This window comes from Ovis aries, chromosome 19 (assembly GCF_016772045.2).
Source record: "Ovis aries strain OAR_USU_Benz2616 breed Rambouillet chromosome 19, ARS-UI_Ramb_v3.0, whole genome shotgun sequence".
Classification (NCBI taxonomy): Eukaryota; Metazoa; Chordata; class Mammalia; order Artiodactyla; family Bovidae; genus Ovis; species Ovis aries.
Window position 1 is genome coordinate 55,772,224 of NC_056072.1, and position 17,481 is coordinate 55,789,704.

The 17,481-nt window shown below is 46.4% G+C and overlaps 1 protein-coding gene across 2 annotated transcripts in view; it reads right to left on the bottom strand.

Annotated features, from left to right (window-relative positions):
- Positions 1-17,481, bottom strand: part of LOC101106751 (phosphatidate cytidylyltransferase, mitochondrial) — a 47,390-nt gene that overhangs the window by 23,906 nt on the left and 6,003 nt on the right. For both annotated transcript variants that reach the window (XM_027957775.2, XM_042236392.2), the window contains exons 3-4: positions 17,280-17,372; positions 8,954-9,104 (exon numbers count right to left, since the gene is read on the bottom strand). In XM_027957775.2, the coding sequence (XP_027813576.1) occupies positions 8,954-9,104; positions 17,280-17,372 (244 nt within the window). The remainder of the gene's footprint in view (positions 1-8,953; positions 9,105-17,279; positions 17,373-17,481) is intronic.

Genomic DNA, 17,481 nt, shown 5'->3' on the forward strand with positions numbered 1-17,481 from the left:
TATGTAAAGTGGGCTTCCCTGGTAGCTCAGTTGGTAAAGAATGTGCCTGCAATGCAGGAGACCCTAGTTTGATTCCTGGGTCAGGAAGATCCACTGGAGAAGGGATGGGCTACCCACTCTAGTATTCCTGGGCTTCCCTTGTGGCTCAGTTGGTAAAGAATCCGCCTGCAGTGCAGGAGACCTGGGTTCATTCGATCCCTGGGTTGGGATGATCCCCTGGAGAAGAGAAAGGCTACCCACTCCAGTATTCTGGCCTGGAGAATTCTACTGACGGCAGAGTCCATAGGGTTGCAAAGAAACGATGAAATGATGCTGAGCACCTTTTCATGTGCTTATTTGCTATTTGTATACTTCCTCTCAAAAAATTGTCTATTCAAATCCTTTGCCCATTTCTATATTGGGTTACTTGTCTTTTTACTGTGTTCTAAGAATTCTTTAAACATTCCAGACACAAGTTCCTTATCAGATAAATGATTTGCAAGTATTTCTTTTCATTTCATAGGCTGTCTTTTCACTTTCTTGACAGTTTTGTTTGCAGCATAGAAGTTTCAATTTTTACATAGTCCCATTTATTTACTTCTTTTGTTGCTTTTGGTATATATTTAAGAAAACACTGTATAACTCAAACTGACTCTTCTAAAAGTCTTACGGTTTTAGCTCTTACATCCATTATCTGTGTGTGTGTCCTCAGTCACTCAGTCACGTCTGACTCTTTGCAGCCCCAGAGGCTATAGCCCGTCAGGCTCCTCTGCAGAATGGAATTTTCCAGGCAAGAGTACTGGAGTGTGGTGCCATCTCCTGCTCCAGGGGGCCTTCCTGACCCAGGATCGAACCCATGTCTCTTGCATCTCCTACACTGGCAAGCGGATTCGTTACCACTAGTGACTCCTGGGAAGACCCATCCATGATCTATTTTGAGTTAATTTTGTGTAGGGTGTGTTAGGGGTCCAACTTCATTCTTTTGCATGTGGAAAAAATAATTATTATTTCAACAAAGATGACTAAGGCAGTATTTCTAGGAGGTAGCCTAACACACCATTCAAAATACATCCTCAAAAATATCTCCATGGCTGCAGAAACTATTTCATCACTAAACTAACTCACACACAGAAGAGAATGAGGTAAGAACAAATAATTGATGCACTGGTGCTATACATTTGAATCACATGTAACTTTTTCTCTTGCACACTTTAGAGAACACAAAATAGAGAGGTGTAGGAAGCATCAGGTTTACAATACTGATTCAGGAAGGAACCAGTGCCACAACCATCCATCCATCCATCCCCCCATTCCCTAAGTATTTACTGAGCACCTAGTATCTGTCAGGTACCACCATAATCACTGAAGGAGGGTAAACAACGCAAGAAAATAGGTTGGCCTTCTGCATCCTAGCGGTGGAACAAAGACCAGAGACAAGAAACCCAACAAATAAACAGTACCTCAGAAGGTGGAAGGTGCAAAGAAGGAAACACAAGCAGAGGAAGATGGCCAGGAATGGGGAGGGGACCCAAGGGGCCCTATAGTGCCTAGCATAGTCCCCAGTGTGAGCCAGGAAGGGCACGCTCTGCAGGACAGGGAAGGGGAGGAGCGAGGATCCTGGACCAGAGCGCCTGCGTTCATCCGCACGCTGGACTAGAAGCTGCAGGGCCCAGAACGAGCTCCCTCCTGCTCTGGGCTTCCGGATCTTCAAACACAGTGCAATATGGAGCAACAGTACAGCGGGTTCGTGAGTTTCCAGGATTAGATGAGTTAACACGTGTAAAGCACTTAGAACACTACCAGCCACACAGTAAGAAACCCAGAGACGTTAGACACAGTTGCTGATTGAAACCCATTCAGGAGCGCAGCATGCTCAGAAACCAGCTAGTGACCGAGTAAAGAAGCGTTCCGAGCGAGGCTTCAGCAAGCGCTCAGGCTTGCCAAGCCTGCAGAAATCTGTTTCCAAATGACTGCGAGAGTCACTCCCAACATGCACGTCACCCAGGCACACTGCTGGCGAGGGCACAGAGGTATGACTGTCATGGAAGAAATCGCAGGCGCTCTGGCCCCAGAGGAAAAGTCTCTCTACTGGCTTTCACCAGGATCCAGAAATGGGGATGTCCACTCACACTGTAGAGGGCAGGCACTCATTCCTAATTTTTTTTCTCTAAGAATCACTCAGCTGGCACCTCCTCACTGCTTTGTCTTGTTCCTAGAAGTAGCTGAGCCTGCATTCAGACAGTTTGGCACCAAAAGAAACCATTCTCTCTCTTGCACACATCAGCAGTTGAAGGGGTTTTTCGTTCCTCAAGGACTGTGAAGGACCAAGTGACTCTACCTGACTTAAGTCCTCTGCTAACTCTGTGAACACGCAAGCAGTTTAGTGGTTAGTATATCAGACAACATAATCCCAGTTTGGCGGACGTGTCCAAGGAAGCTAGTGTCCCCCTTTGCTCTCTTCCCTACCAAACAGATTTGGCAGACGTGAGCCACAGTCATGTCATCAGTAAGATAACGGCAGATGAGAGCAGCCTGAGTGTCCACCAGCCACTGAAGCACTGGGGGATCAGGGTGTCTCGGCCTGAGGCAGACCTCTGCAGCCAGCAACGACACACAGTGACAGTGATAAATGAGGAAAGGGGTCATTTTCTGAGCGCCAACCATCAGTGAGCTGTGATGCTGGGGCTTTTATACATATTATCTCATGGAAAATCTTTTTATGAAATAGTTATTTCCACTTTACAAAGGAGAAAATGGGCTCGGAAAGGCTCCAGCACCTCCACGAGGCTAGTGTTCAAACTCAGGTCTGACTGCAGCCTCGCCTTTCTGTCTACAGCAAGTGGCTGTGTCGTGTGTGTGTTAGTCGCTCAGTCGTGTCTGACTCCTTGTGACCAAGGACTGTAGCCTGACAGGCTCTTCTGTCCATGGAATTCTCCAGGCAAGAATAGTAGAGTAGTTTGCTATTTCCTACTCCAGGGGATCTTCCCGACCCCAGGATCAAACCCAGGTCTCCCACACTGCAGGCAGATTCTTTACCGTCCAAGCCACCAGGGAAGCCCTATATTAAGACAAGCAAACATGGATCTAGAATAACACAGGACAACACTTACTGAGCATTTACGATGTGCCAGGCACATGTGATTGAATTTACATGTATGATTTAATTTCATCTGTATAAAATCTCCTTTAAAGAGAAAGAAACTGAGTCACAGGGAGATAAGAAACCTGCCCCAAGACAGAAGGTAAATTAAGGTTAAAGCTGAGGTGAACCTCGGAATCTGACTGCAGAGCCCCAGCTTATAAACTCTGTACTAATGCTGCCTTCCATGAAGTGACATAATGATTAAAAAAAGCAAAGTACTAAATAGAATGGGCTTCCTGGGTGGCTCAGTGGTAGAGAATCCAGCTGCCAATGCATACGTGGGTTTGATCCCTGGGTCAGGAAGATCCCCTGGAGAAGGAAATGGAACCCACTCCAGTATTCTTGCCTGGGAAATCCCATGGACAGAGGAGCCTGGTGGGCTACAGTCCATGGTCTCGCAGAAGAGCTGTACATGACTTAGCGACTAAATGGAACACCCAGCTGAGCAGCTGTTTCCATGTGAGGCTGTCGCAGTCCTGAGGCCCTGCCTGAGTGCTCATCGCCGTCCAGACTGGCTGTGCTCTGTCCATCTACCCACACATGCGGAGGGGCCTGCCATGCACCACAGGGCGGGGGGGTTTCTGGAGGCGACCCAACACCGGCCCGGCCCCAACCGTCCTCCCTGCCGGCCCCTCTGCCTGGTCAGCTCTCCCGGAGCTCTCCTCATGGATGCTCAGACGCTGGTGCTCAGGTCCCATCTCAGGAGAGGCCGTCTCTGGTTGCACCAAAGTGACGCCTGCCCCCCTCCCCTGTTCTGTGCTGCCCCATGTCTGCCATCTGGGTTTTCAACTGCAGAGAAAGCGCCACGAGGGCCGGGACCGTGCCTGCCTTATCCCCAGAGCTTAGAAGGGCGTCCAGCAGAGGAAATCTCGTGATTAGGTGCTGAGGGAAAAAATGTTCTCATTCTCAGTCTTTCTCCTTCCTGCACACTGCTGGCAAAATTATCTTTCCATAACCACAAATCCTGGCCCGACCTGCAATGCCAGAAAACTTCTGTGGCTCTTAGTTATCAAATTCCCATCTGCTCACTTTGTCTTCAACACCCTGCCCAACCCGGGTCTAACCTCTTCTCCGAAACACCAGAGAGGCAGTGAATTTCAGTGGTTAAGAATGAGAGCTAACATGGAACTCTGTCAATGTTATGGGACCGCCGGGGTGGGAGGGGAGTTTGGGGGAGTTTGGAAACAGGTATATCGTTGAGTTGCTCTGCTGTTCACCTCAAACTGCTGCAGCATGTTGATCAGCTATATACCAACACAGAATAAAAAGTCAAAAAAGAGCGTGGACTAAGATTCCAGCTGTAGCACCTACTAATCTATGAGATAACTGACCTGAGGCAGATCTGGGCCTTGGTTTTCTCATCTGTTAAATGGTGCGATAATGTAGCACCCTATCAAAGGGTTGTGTGTGAGGATGAAATGAGTTATTAGATCAAAAGTACCGAGAGTCATTCCTGACATACGACACAGAATGTGACTTTCTCCTGCCACCAGCATGGGCCTCCGTCACATCCATCTGCTCCTCCCTCCCTGAACGGGACACGCACTTACACACCCCTGCCTTTTCCACCTGGGCTGTTTTGAAGTCTGCCACCGACTCACTATGACTACATATGTTTGTTATAATGTGAAGCTCCTTAGAGCAGACATCGCATCCTTAATTCTTTATAAGGTATGGGACGCTGATTCACTTGATAAATGGTAAACCAGGGATCATCACCTAAAACTAGTCGTTAGTTTGTCCTTTCACAAGAGTGTGAGGGGGGGCCCTTTACAAGTTCACTCGGTTTCCTTTTCTGTTTACTTCAATGCTGACTTCTAAGAGTAACTGAAGGATGAGAGGGCTTTCTCCTCCCCAGCTCTGCAGGCTCCCATCTCCCACCCACTCCTTTCTCACCATCACTTATACTGATAATGCCATAAATACTGACGCTGGGGCAGTTAAAGTGATCTTCAAACACTACACAGAACACAGGGATTATTATTACTACTGCTAGTAATACTGACGGATCTTGCCTCCGCCAGCAATTACTGGCAGGAACTTGTCCAGTGACACGGAGACAACTGTTTTCTCTGTGTCCCCCAGACTCCACCAGGGAGAAATGGAACTTTGCACATTAGGGACAACATGTCAGCTCTCTCAACTGAAAACAGGTGTAAAATAGATGTCCAACTTGTAAATAAAAATGAGGTTGGTGAGTAATTTGAAATCTGGAATATTCCAAGGACTGGGGAGGTTTGGGTGGTTTCCAGAAGGGATTAGAATCTGATCAATTCAAGGATACTGGGTTCTCAGAAGCCCACGAGAGGCAGGTAAAAGAGCTGGTCTTTCAACACATCACCTGGGGCAAGTCTCACATCTACAGAAGACACCTGCCTGCAGGGTCTAGATACCTCCCACCTGCACCATCCCAGTCTAGTTCCATCATATCACAGGCTGGTTAACCATTAATTACACTGTTTCTGGCTTACCAACAAACATCATATATTATGATGTTTCAATGGGAAAATATATTCCCAATCTAAACAACTGACTTACAGAACACTTTTTGGAAAAGGTCTTATCCACAAGGTAGGGATCACACAGAGTGGGAATCAGCCCTCTCTGGGGAGAATTTGTAAAGCATCATGTCCTAAGTGTTGCAGGAAAAAGCAGCCAGCCTTTTTGAAATGAGTAATGTAGGCTACTTGGCCAAAGTCGCAGACCCAAGGCTGATTAAGCAATAACAAATATAACAGCTAGAAAACAGGATGAGGTGAGATGAGGAATGGGAGTGAGCAGAGGCCAAGGGGCTGGGGTCAGACACAGCAGGGTGTGAGACCTGGCTCTGGGGAGCAGCCCACTTGTCGGTCGGCTCTTCCCCAGCATCCCTGGGCCGGCTCGTGGACACTGTCCCCTGCCTCGGAGGGCCTTCCTGAGAAACAGCCTCGCCCTCAGCCTGCAGTGTTTCCTTCTCCTCGTGGCACTCACCGCTGTCTGAAACTACCTGCTGCTCCTTTACTGTCAGTCTCTCCCTAAAAGAACATGACCTCCCTGAGGAGTTGCACTCGTATCTCGCATGCGAGCACACACCTGGCCTAGTGCAGTGTGTGGCTCGGGGAGACACAGGACGCACGCACGTCTGCTGAGCAGACAGGGCGGCACTATGAGGATCCGTGATGGAATAAAGGGGTAAGTGCTCCATCCACCTACCTACGCATCTACCCACCCACCCACGTACCGACCTATGGATGATGGAACAGCATCGCTATACAGCAGCTCTTAATGAATATTCTAGAAGAAGCAGAACAGAGGATGATTCTGCTATCAATCAGCAAGTGTTTACTGAATAACTGGAGAAACCAGGAGCGTATGACATGGTCCTTTCAGGCGGTGGAACAAAAGTCAGCTCAAGATTGACAGCAGCTTGAATGCTTACTTAAAGTCTGTAAATAAATGTCTTCAGTCAATGTTTGGAATTTATAGAGAACTCCTAGAGTCATGACATTAAAAGAGCTTGCTCCTTGGAAGGAAAGCTATGACGAACCTAGACAGTGTATTAAAAAGCAGAGACATTCATTTTGTGAACAAAGGTCTGTCTAGTCAAAGCTATGGTTTTTCCAGTAGTCATGTATGGATGTGAGAGTTGGACCATAAAGAAAGCTGAGCACTTAAGAATTGATGCTTTCGAACTACGGTGTTGGAGAAGATTCCTGAGAGTCCTTTGGACTGCAACGAGATCAAACCAGTCAATCCTAAGGGAAATCAGTCCTGAATATTCATTGGAATGACTGATGCTAAAGCTGAAACTCCAATACTTTGGCCCCTTGATGAGAAGAGCTGACTCACTGGAAAAGACCCTGATGCTGGGAAAGACTGAGGGCAGTAGGGGAAGGGGGCAACAGAGGATGAGACGGTTGGATGGCATCACTGACTCAATGGACATGAGTCTGAGCAAGCTCCGCGAGATGGTGAAGGACAGGGGAGCCTGGCGTGCTGCAGTCCACAGGGTCGCAAAGGGCCGGACATGCCTGATCAACTGAGCAGCAGCAGCAGCCTGCAGTCCGCCTGACACTAAGCTGATGCTGACAACATGCTCAGAGCCGAGGACCGCTCTGCACCTTCTCCCACAAAGTTGACTGAAGGCTCAGGTCCACCTCTCCTCACAGGGGAGCGGGGTGGGGGAGGCACCCAGACAGAGGCCCCCTCCCCACATGTTCCTCCTGGACACAGCCCCACCATGCTGGCCCCTTGGCCTTTGCTGACAAGCAGGGAGGCTGCTGTGAGATGCTGGAAGCAACCAAGACCAAGGCTATTTCACCTGCCTTCTCACCCGTGCTACATGACAGCTGTGGTCACACACACATATTTTGGGAACAAGACTGAAGAGTGAGACCTTTCGCGTCTCTGTGAGCACGGTGTCTCCATGAAATCTTATCTGTACAGGGATTCAGAGAATGAGTCAGCTGCCTCTGCAGTATTTGAGCAGAGTTCTCTGACTCATACTTAAAAGTTGGGAAAGAGGGATATTTAAGATAGTGGTTTTCAAACTACAGTTTAAAAGACAGACTACTTTTCTGAAAATGGAGTTATACACAAATTCTTAACACGTTAAACAGATCGCTGGGAGGGCTCCTGGGGCCAAGGCTACAGTGAGGCGCCAGGCTCTGCCCTCTCAGCCTCCCCCTCCCCGATACCTCTGAGGAGCACAGCTGGCTTAAGGGGAAAGGAAGTTAATATTTAGATAAATAAATAGATGAATGGAGAACAAGGGAGAAAGGTTTCCTTAACATGAGGAAAGGTGGAGTGGCCAAGTCAGCACTTTGAACCCATCATAGTAAAGACTGTTTCCAGCAAGAATCATCAGTGGAAATTCACCCTCGGAGGGAAAGTTTGGTGAGAAATAGGATACTGGCCTGACCTTCAAATGTCTCCCCAGTTTGCTTAGACGGGAGAAAACACTGCTTATCCTCAGGGCACCAACATCACTGGTCTGCAGACTGCAAATATGTGAGCGTCATACGAGACAAAGGGAGGCTGAGGAAACATTACAAATTAAAAGATCAAAGAGATGGCATCTAAATACATTATGCGATCCCTGACGGGATCATGTACTTGAGGGTAAAATATTAGAAAGGGCACTATTGGGACAACCGACAACATTAGAAATGAAGCTCGTCAGTTTGATAGAAGTGACGCACCGTTGCTATTTGGTGCCTGCACTGTGGTTCTGCAAGAGGATGCCCTGTTCTTAGGAAACACACACTGAAGTAATGGGCCTGAACGGGATGCGGCACGTGTGCCCGACTCCCTGACCGCTCAGGGGAACACGCATCATGCGGCGTATTACGTGCAGAGAGGGAGCAGTGGTTCTCAAAGTGGGGTCCCTGGAGGAGCATCCGCATCACCAGGAACAGGAGAGAAATACAGACTTTGGGGCCCCGCTCCAGACCTCCCAAATCGGCTGTCTTGTCTGTCTGACAGGCCCTCCAGGGGTTTCTGCTGTCAACTTCTGAACATCACTGATACAGAGAGGATGATAAAACAAGTGTTGTGAGTCGTTTCTGGGGAAAGGGCATAGCTTTCTGGATGATTACTGAAACTTACCTGTATTCTGAAAGTGTTTCAAAATAAAAATTAACAATAACAACAACAGAGGGTTAGCCTATGTAGAGATTTGAAAAGGAAGAGACCCTGGGGGCAAGGAGGCAGATCGCAGGGTTCCTGCAGAGACCTTCATAGAGGTGCTGGGACCAGAACCTCTGTTGCCAGCGAGGGGCGGGGGGTCGGGTCGCTTGGTCTTCCAGCAACAAATCTCCTCCCGGCAGGAAGTGCAGCACGAAACCCTCTAACCTGAGTAGGAGAGCCCGGCGATCTCTGTAAACAGGTCTTCTTCAGAAAAGCTTTCGGGGAGCATGAGGAAAGCCGCGGTCACAGCACTCTTCAAGTTTTGATCCAGGGCTGAGCGGAGGGCCACATCCTCATTCATCGCCACGATCTTCACCTGGAAAAGCAGGACGTTCAGAAGACTTCCTGAAGTGGGGCACTGCCCAACCTGGGTGTTACTACATGCACTGAAGCTGTCCAAAACCCTCAGCCTTGAAGATACTGCAGCGTTAGGCCAGTTGACATGAAATAGTAATCTAATTCTGGAGTCTCCTGTTTTAAGCCCAAATCAGAGAACTCATCACATATAAAAGAAAACAAAATAAATATTTTTCTAAATGTGGAAACCATATGAGTTTTGAAAAAGTTAGTACAAAATGGAATAAATGACCTTTGAGAAATTGAGAATTTTATTTTTTAATCTCTTTGTTCTTCATTTAATTTTATGGTAGACAAAGGCATTTTACTTCTTTATTGAGAACTCATCCCTGTTCTTATCTAACCTGAGCAGGCCATGCTCTATTTTGAACTGATTTGAACCTACCAGTAGTCATGTATGGATGTGAGAGTTGGACTGTGAAGAAGGCTGAGTGCCGAAGAATTGATGCTTTTGAACTGTGGCATTGGAAAAGACTCTTGAGAGTCCCTTGGACTGCAGGGAGATCCAACCAGTCCATTCTAAAGGAAATCAGCCCTGGGATTTCTTTGGAAGGAATGATCCTAAGCTGAAACTCCAGTACTTTGGCCACCTCATGTGAAGAGTTGACTCATTGGAAAAGACTCTGATGCTGGGAGGGATTGGGGGCAGGAGGAGAAGGGGACGACAGAGGATGAGATGGCTGGATGGCATCACTGACTCAGTGGACATGAGTCTGAGTGAACTCCGGGAGTTGGTGATGGACAGGGAGGCCTGGCATGTTGCAATTCATGGGGTCGCAAAGAGTCGGACACGACTGAGCGACTAAACTGAACTGAACTGAACTGAAGGAATAAGGAAAGATAGCTAGCTAGAAGAAACTGCTGTCTTTGACGTACCCCGCCCATCAGGACGCAAACTGCTCCAGTGTGTCTGACTGGGTGTAAAGGCTGCACTGTAGTCAACAGCTTGTGCTCAAGCCCTGTCTCTGCCTCTCACTGCCTCTGTGACTATGGGTACTATTCTTTACCAGTAAAGTGGGGTTAATAACTGAACCAGGCTTACGAGGTTGCTGGGAAGATTCAATGAGAGCCTGCAGCTGAAGGGAGCTTCCTGTGTGTCTCCTGGTGCACAGAGCACGCGCTTCTCTGAGCCGGGGCTTCTCATCTTTATGAGATCAGAGTCTCCTGCAAGGCTTGTTCGAACACCCATTATTAGGCCCATCCCCAGAGACTCTGACTCGGCAGGCCGGGGTACATTTCTGCCAGGTTCCCAGGTGACACTGATGCTGCTCCAGGGGCCTCATGTGGGCACACTGCTCTAAGGCACGAGCTTAGAACCAGAACTGCCACGTTGCTCTTTGCAGCAACTGTGGCAGTGTGCACTCCCAAGGCGATTGTGGACCATCATGCTGCTTCTGACTGACTTTCTAAGCAAGCAGTGGGTCTAGAAATCCCTCCTGAGGACACTCATGTATCTGAAATGCAGCTGCTGTCTCTGAACCATTTAGTGCTATAAGCAAACTCTGCTCGTGTTCCAGAAAGTAGGGTTTAGACTGCCTTTCATTAAGACACAAACAGTATGACAAACTCCAAATTAAAATTGTATTAGATGGCAAGGAAAGACAGGAATGATGTACATCCCAAAGTACAGTTTCTTCTCTGTTTTTTCATTAATTGTGAAAAGCAGTATTAGAAAACAACTATTTTATAAATCAGGCTTAAGAACCTGATTGAAGAAAGACTGAAGGTAGGAGGAGAAAGGGACGACAGAGGATGAGATGGTTGGATGGCATCACCGACTCGATGGACATGAGTTTGAGCAAGCTCTGGGAGTCGGTGATGGACAGGGAAGCCTGGTGTGCTGCAGTCCATGGGATGCAGAGTCGGACACGACTGAGCGACTGAACTGAAGAACCTGAATTCTACCTTTTACCTTTTGTCCCTTTTTTAAATGGAATATTTACAACATACAAAGCTTCATATGGTATGTAAGCTATTTAATTCCATATGCCTCCTCCTTCCTTATAATTACAAGGACTTAATGGCCCTGAATTAAGCCTTGGAGCACTTTGGTGAGTTTGGAATTACCACAAACATCTGCAGAAAATCAAAGCAAGGAGCAGTCCAAGAGCATGGCCTGCCCAAGGTTGCACAATGAGCTGATGGCAAAGACCAGGGTAACACCCTTGTACCTGGCAAAGCCAGCTCTGAGTATTCAAACATACCCTCACCCATTCTGTCCTGCTTAACTTTTAATCTTGGAAGATGATTAAGACAAAATTGAAGGTCCTACAATAACTCCTCTGTCTAGTCCTTGAGTAGCTTTCCCAAGCCTCACACTCCATATGGAATTGGGGATCTAGGAGGGCAGCCTCCTCATCTCACTAATGGGGAGACTGAGACCCAGAGGGTTAAAAGAGCTCCCCTCAAGGAACAGGCGGCACCCCGGACCAGGACCTGTCCAGAGAGCCTGTGAAGCCTCTTTATTATTTCCTACTCTTCATCCTCATTCACCAGGTCCTGCTCAATAATTCTTCACCCTCTTTTTTTTTTTTTTTTTGCAGGGGAGTGAGGAGGTGAACTTTCACAGAAACTCAATGAAAACAGAAGCTATTTTGAGATACTAACGAATCAAAGGTGCAAAGGAAAGAGTAAGTTTGGGAAAATTTTTCCTATTTGATGAAAAATACTCCTGTTCTCTAAGAAAGTTTCTACTTAGGTGTTTCTTTTTTTAAAAGGCAGTCTGTTTGCTACTTAAGCTTAAGAGAATGAAAATAAAAGCATCCTAACTCAAAGGAAAAACATGAGTTGAGGACACTCTGCTCATCTGGTTCTCCAGAGGAAGGTGAACCAGGAGCTTGTCTTGGCAGCACTGTTCCTTGCTGTTCAGAGTGAAAAGCTAGTGAACTCTTGGGACACTGCCAGAGAGGCCCCGGAAGAAAAGGGAAGCCCTCAGATTTGTGAATAGCTGTCTGTATCTTACTGGGAATGCCCCGACCTGAACCACAGATCGACCGTCAGCACTACTGCCAAGGGGAATATCCTCACTGGAGAGAGAGGAGGCGTAACACTCGAAGGGACTTTCAAAAGCCCAACTGGAGAGATTTGTGAGTACCTTTCAAGACAGAAAAAAGGACAAAGTCACACATGGTCTCCTCTATAATAGTCACATGGAGACGAGCTTGAATTGCAAAGAGTGAAGTTATAGTCACAAAGAACACAGCCCTCCCTCCCGTTCAAACACTCGACCATTAATCCAGCGACACTTCCCATAGCAGCTTTCCGTTCCAAATGAACAGAAAGGCCGATTTTTCTAAATGGACTTGCTTGAGGACCAAAAAGAAACAGTAGACATTTGAGCTGGATTTTTAAAAAACCAACCTTATTATCTACCTACTGGACTGTAGGCACTTGAGACTAGAAATGTGGTTGTCTTTTTTTTTTTAATTCTCCTGGCATACACAGAGAAAAAACTTAGTCGTCTTTTGAATAAGTAAATGAATGGCTCAATCTTTCATTTCAAAGGCTAGAGGCCCAAAGATTTGCTCTCAGCCAGGCAGAGCCAAGACCAGCGAGCCAGGCCTTCCAAGTCTCATCCAGGGACGTTTTCTACCACTGGGGGAGGTTTTCTACTACAAAAAGTAAGTCAATGAAGTTACAATATGGTGACGCTTGCAAACTGTGAATATACTAAAAAAACCACTGAGTCATACACTTTTTTAAAGGGTTGAAGTGTGTGTGATTATATCTCAATAAAGCTATTATTAAAAAAAAGCTATATGACTAGCAAATAAGAGAAAAAATATATTAAAATGAATACATTAAAATAAATTAAAATTCCTTTAATGGGGTGGCAAAATACCATTGTTTGTCAATGTGAATACTTTAAATATTTACGGCAAATTATCCATACACTAAAAAAAAAAACCATGAAATACAAAAATTCAACTTACATTAAATAAATACTAATATGACTTTAGACTTCTTTGGCCTAAAGACTGGCTACAACGAGACTCTATTAGCTACTTCACGTGTTTCTCGACTTGGAAAATGGCTTGGTCGATAACGCAAACTCACAGTCGCACTAGAAGTAACACTGGGCTGTCTCCTCAATGATGAGGTAAGGTAACTGTAAAGTATAACAGAAATGCAACCTGCATTCAATTTTTTCCAGAAATGTCCATCTTTTTAAGCAAAGTACTCCTCTATATTCTTTGCTTTTTTCTTAATAATAAACTTTATCTTTTAAAGTAGGTTTAGGAAAAGCCAGCAAAGCCAAATGAGAAGCACAGAAGAGTTCCCATATGCCCTCTACATATTCCTTTTAAAGACTTAAACTGCTAGTGATTGAGAAATCCTATTCCATTTGTAACATGGAGGATAATTTTAGAGCTTCAGACAACATAATTTAATGTAATTCCTTTTAAGACGCATGAAAACAAAAAATTCACACTCATTCCCACAATTCTTTCTTAAGATATTCACCCATTATTTTAGTCCAAAGGCTTCCAACTCTTTCTTTTTATCAGATTGGTTCCTTTGGTTAATATTTGCTGCCACCTAGAGGTTAAAAAAAAATCTGTATTTGGCTTAGACTGTAAAGAAGCTGCCTGCAAGAGTCCTAGGTTTGATCCCTGGGCTAGGAAGATCTCCTGGAGAAGGGAATGACTATCCACTCCAGTATTCTTGCCTGGAGAATTCCATGAACAGAGGAGCCTGGTAGGCTACCGACCATGGGGTTTCAAAGAGTTGGACACGACTGAGCAACTAACACTTTCAGGGGTAAAAATAGTTTAAAGATAGTTATCCTAAGAATCAAGATTGCCGGGAGAAATATCAATAACCTCAGATATGCAGATGACACCACCCTTATGGCAGAAAGTGAAGAGGAACTAAAAAGCCTCTTGATGAAAGTGAAAGACGAGAGTGAAAAAGTTGGCTTAAAGCTCAACATTCAGAAAACGAAGATCATGACATCTGGTCCCATCACTTCATGGGAAATAGATGGGGAAACAGTGGAAACAGTCTCAGACTTTATTTTGGGGGGCTCCAAAATCACTGCAGATGGTGACTGCAGCCATGAAATTAAAAGACGCTTACTCCTTGGAAGGAAAGTTATGACCAACCTAGATAGCATACTGAAAAGCAGAGACATTGCTTTGCCAACAAAGGTCTGTCTAGTCAAGGCTATGGTTTTTCCAGTGGTCATATATGGATGTGAAAGTCGGACTGTGAAGAAAGCTGAGGGCCGAAGAATTGATGCTTTTGAACTGTGGTGTTGGAGAAGACTCTTGAGAGTCCCTTGAACCGCAAGGAGATCCAACCAGTCCATTCTAAAGGAGATTGGTCCTGGGTGTTCTTTGGAAGGAATGATGCTAAAGCTGAAACTCCAGTACTTTGGCCACCTCACGCAAAGAGTTGACTCATTGGAAAAGACTCTGATGCTGGGAGGGATTGGGGGCAGGAGGAGAAGGGGACAACAGAGGATGAGATGGCTGGATGGCATCACGGACTTGATGGACGTGAGTCTGAGTGAACTCTGGGAATTGGTGATGGACAGGGAGGCCTGGTGTGCTGCGATTTATGGAGTCGCAAAGAGTCGGATACGACTGAGCGACTGAACGGTACTGATCTAAGAATTCTCCAGTTAATAGTGATTTACTTCTGCAGAAAAGAGAAACTGGAGGCAGGTGTAGGTAGAAGAGTTGATTTATCCATTTATGATTTTTAATCTTTAATTTCATGTGTTATGTTCAAAACCTCAATTGGTTCTTAAGATAGCTTAATTTTCTTGTGCTAGAAGCTTATTTCCTGATGCTAGGAAAGACTGAAGGCAGGAGGAGAAGGGGACAACAGAGGATGAGATGGTCACATGGCATCACCAACTCAATAGACATGAGTTTGAGCAAACTCTGAGAGATAGTGAAGGACAGGGAAGCCTGGCATGCTGCAGTTCATCGGGTTGCAAAGAGTTGGACATGACTTAGTTCCTGAACAACAATGCCAAGCTGTGCTGAGTAGATTAAAAAAAAAAAAAAAACTTGAAATATTACAAGAACAAAACATAGTACAGAGAATACATTTTCACATTCAACACCTCATTTTATCTCAAAATGACTGAGACAGGTGAAGACACAAAGAAGGGAAAGATGGCTTCCTGAATGTCTGCTAGGTGCCAGGCATCTCAGATCCAGGCATTTCTCAAGTGCCTTTTGAGGTGAGCGTCAGCACTCTCAGCCACAAGCGAGGGAGTCCCAAGGCCCAGGCAGATTCAGTCCCTGGTGCCAGCTCACACGGCTAGGGGGTGTCAGAGCTGGGACTCCAACCCTAGAGCTACCTGACTTGGAAACACCTGCGTTATTTCCAGTATTAGCATGCTGCTTCCACTTCTCAGCACCTTTGTGAGGAGGGCAGGGCACGGATGCTATTCCCATTCCACACGGCGCTGGTGGCCATCAGCCTGCCAACGCAGGAGACGCAAGAGACGCAGACAGCTCAGTCTCTGGGTCGGGAAGATACCCTGGAGAAGGAAATGGCGACCCACTTCTGTATTCTGGCCTGGGAAAATCCGTGGACAGAGGAGCCCGGTGGGGTACGGTCCCTGGGGCTGGACACAACTGGGCACAGAGAAGTATAAAACAAGCTGCCTAACGTCGCATAAACAGTGAATAAGCAGCAGGAATGCGTAAGACCCAGGGATTCTAATTCCACATTCATTAATCTTCCTATCAAGCTACATATTTTGCATATTTAAAAAGAAACTTGGAAAGAGAAGGAATATTTACAAATAGCCAATTACATTTATTTCCTCAATTATGAGGAGGGCATGGTAACCCACTCCAGTATTCTTGCCTGGAGATTCCCATGGACAGAGGAGCCTGGCAGGCGACAGTCCATAGGGTCACACAGGGCCGGACATGACTGAAGTGACTTACCACGAACGCATACATTGTTTCTGTACTTAAAACAAGCTTTTACTTAAGTAAAGCTATATACAGTAAAGCAAAGTGATCTACCCAGCACAGCATTTTTACATACAGATGTACCCACACTTTCTGGCTAAGATCAAGTGTAGTATGGGGGCTTCCCAGACGGCACAGTGGCCAAGAATCCACCTGCTGATGGACACAGGTTCAATCCCTGGGCTGGGAAGATCCCCAGGAGCAGGAAATGGCAGCCCACTCCAGTATTCTGGCCTGCAAAATCCCAGGGACAGGGGAGCCTGGTGGACTGCAGTCCCTGGGGTCGCACAGGTCAGACGTGACTGAGCGAGTAAGTAGCACACTATCCGTGTGCCTATGGCCCGGACCAAATGAGTGACACTGTTAAATGTTCAGCCTAAATTCAAGGAAAGAGAACCTGGTCCTCCCACACATCAGTAGGGATTTTATCACACAACCAAGTGAGCTAAGACTACATAAAACTCTCTAATCTCTTGCCGTAGCTGACAAAGGCGGAGCAGCAAAGTCACCTATGAGAGGTGTCTGCGTGTGAACCCTCTTTGGGGCTGAAGACCCTCTGACAGTTCGAGAAAAATTAATCCTTATTGGGAGATTAGCAATTGTGACCACTTTGTCTAGATCTTAAACTGTGAAGATATCCTTCTCAGATACAGACTATGCGTCTGCAAAAAGGAAGAAACCTGGTATTTGTGAACGTGTGTCGGAAGCTCAGGTCCTCCGCGCTGCTGTTTGCTGTCACTTCTAGTAAAGCCCAGGGAAAAGCCTGCCCCTGTGGCCTCTTCCAACAACCTCCCAAACAAGGAGGGCGCGGAGACGGGATCCCAGGCACTGTCGGGACAAACTGGCGGACAAGCAGTGCCCCGTGGCACTGGCATTCTAGAAGAAACAGTGATCTGGGGGTGGGGTGAGGGTGGGGTGGTTTGCTGATAGAGGCTCTACTGCAGCCTGGGCACCTCCCCTGTCATCCCTCCCAACTCAAACGGACTGACTCTGAGTCTCATCCATTCAGACACCTGGACAATCTTGAGAAAGAGGGAAGCAGCAGTGTGAGTAATACCTGGACACTGTTTGGCAACAAATTCTGTACGCAGGAAAAGGAGTCTGAAGCTCATTTCTATGCCAATGGAATCACAAAGGTCAAAGTAAGGTCAGGTTTGGAGAGGAGAGACAGTCCTAAGAGAACACTCACTCACCGGTTTTTGGAGTCGACCAGCAATGTATAAGTTATTCCAGTTGAGGAGATCTTCGATCAAAACACTGGTGCTAATAACTCCGTATTTGATAAGCTGGAAAAGAAAAGAAATGTGCATGAAAAAGAGCAAACTGCCATACTGACCCTTGTGCAAGTGCAAAATATAAAGAACTGAATTTCTGACCAGGGCTCCAGCTGCTGCT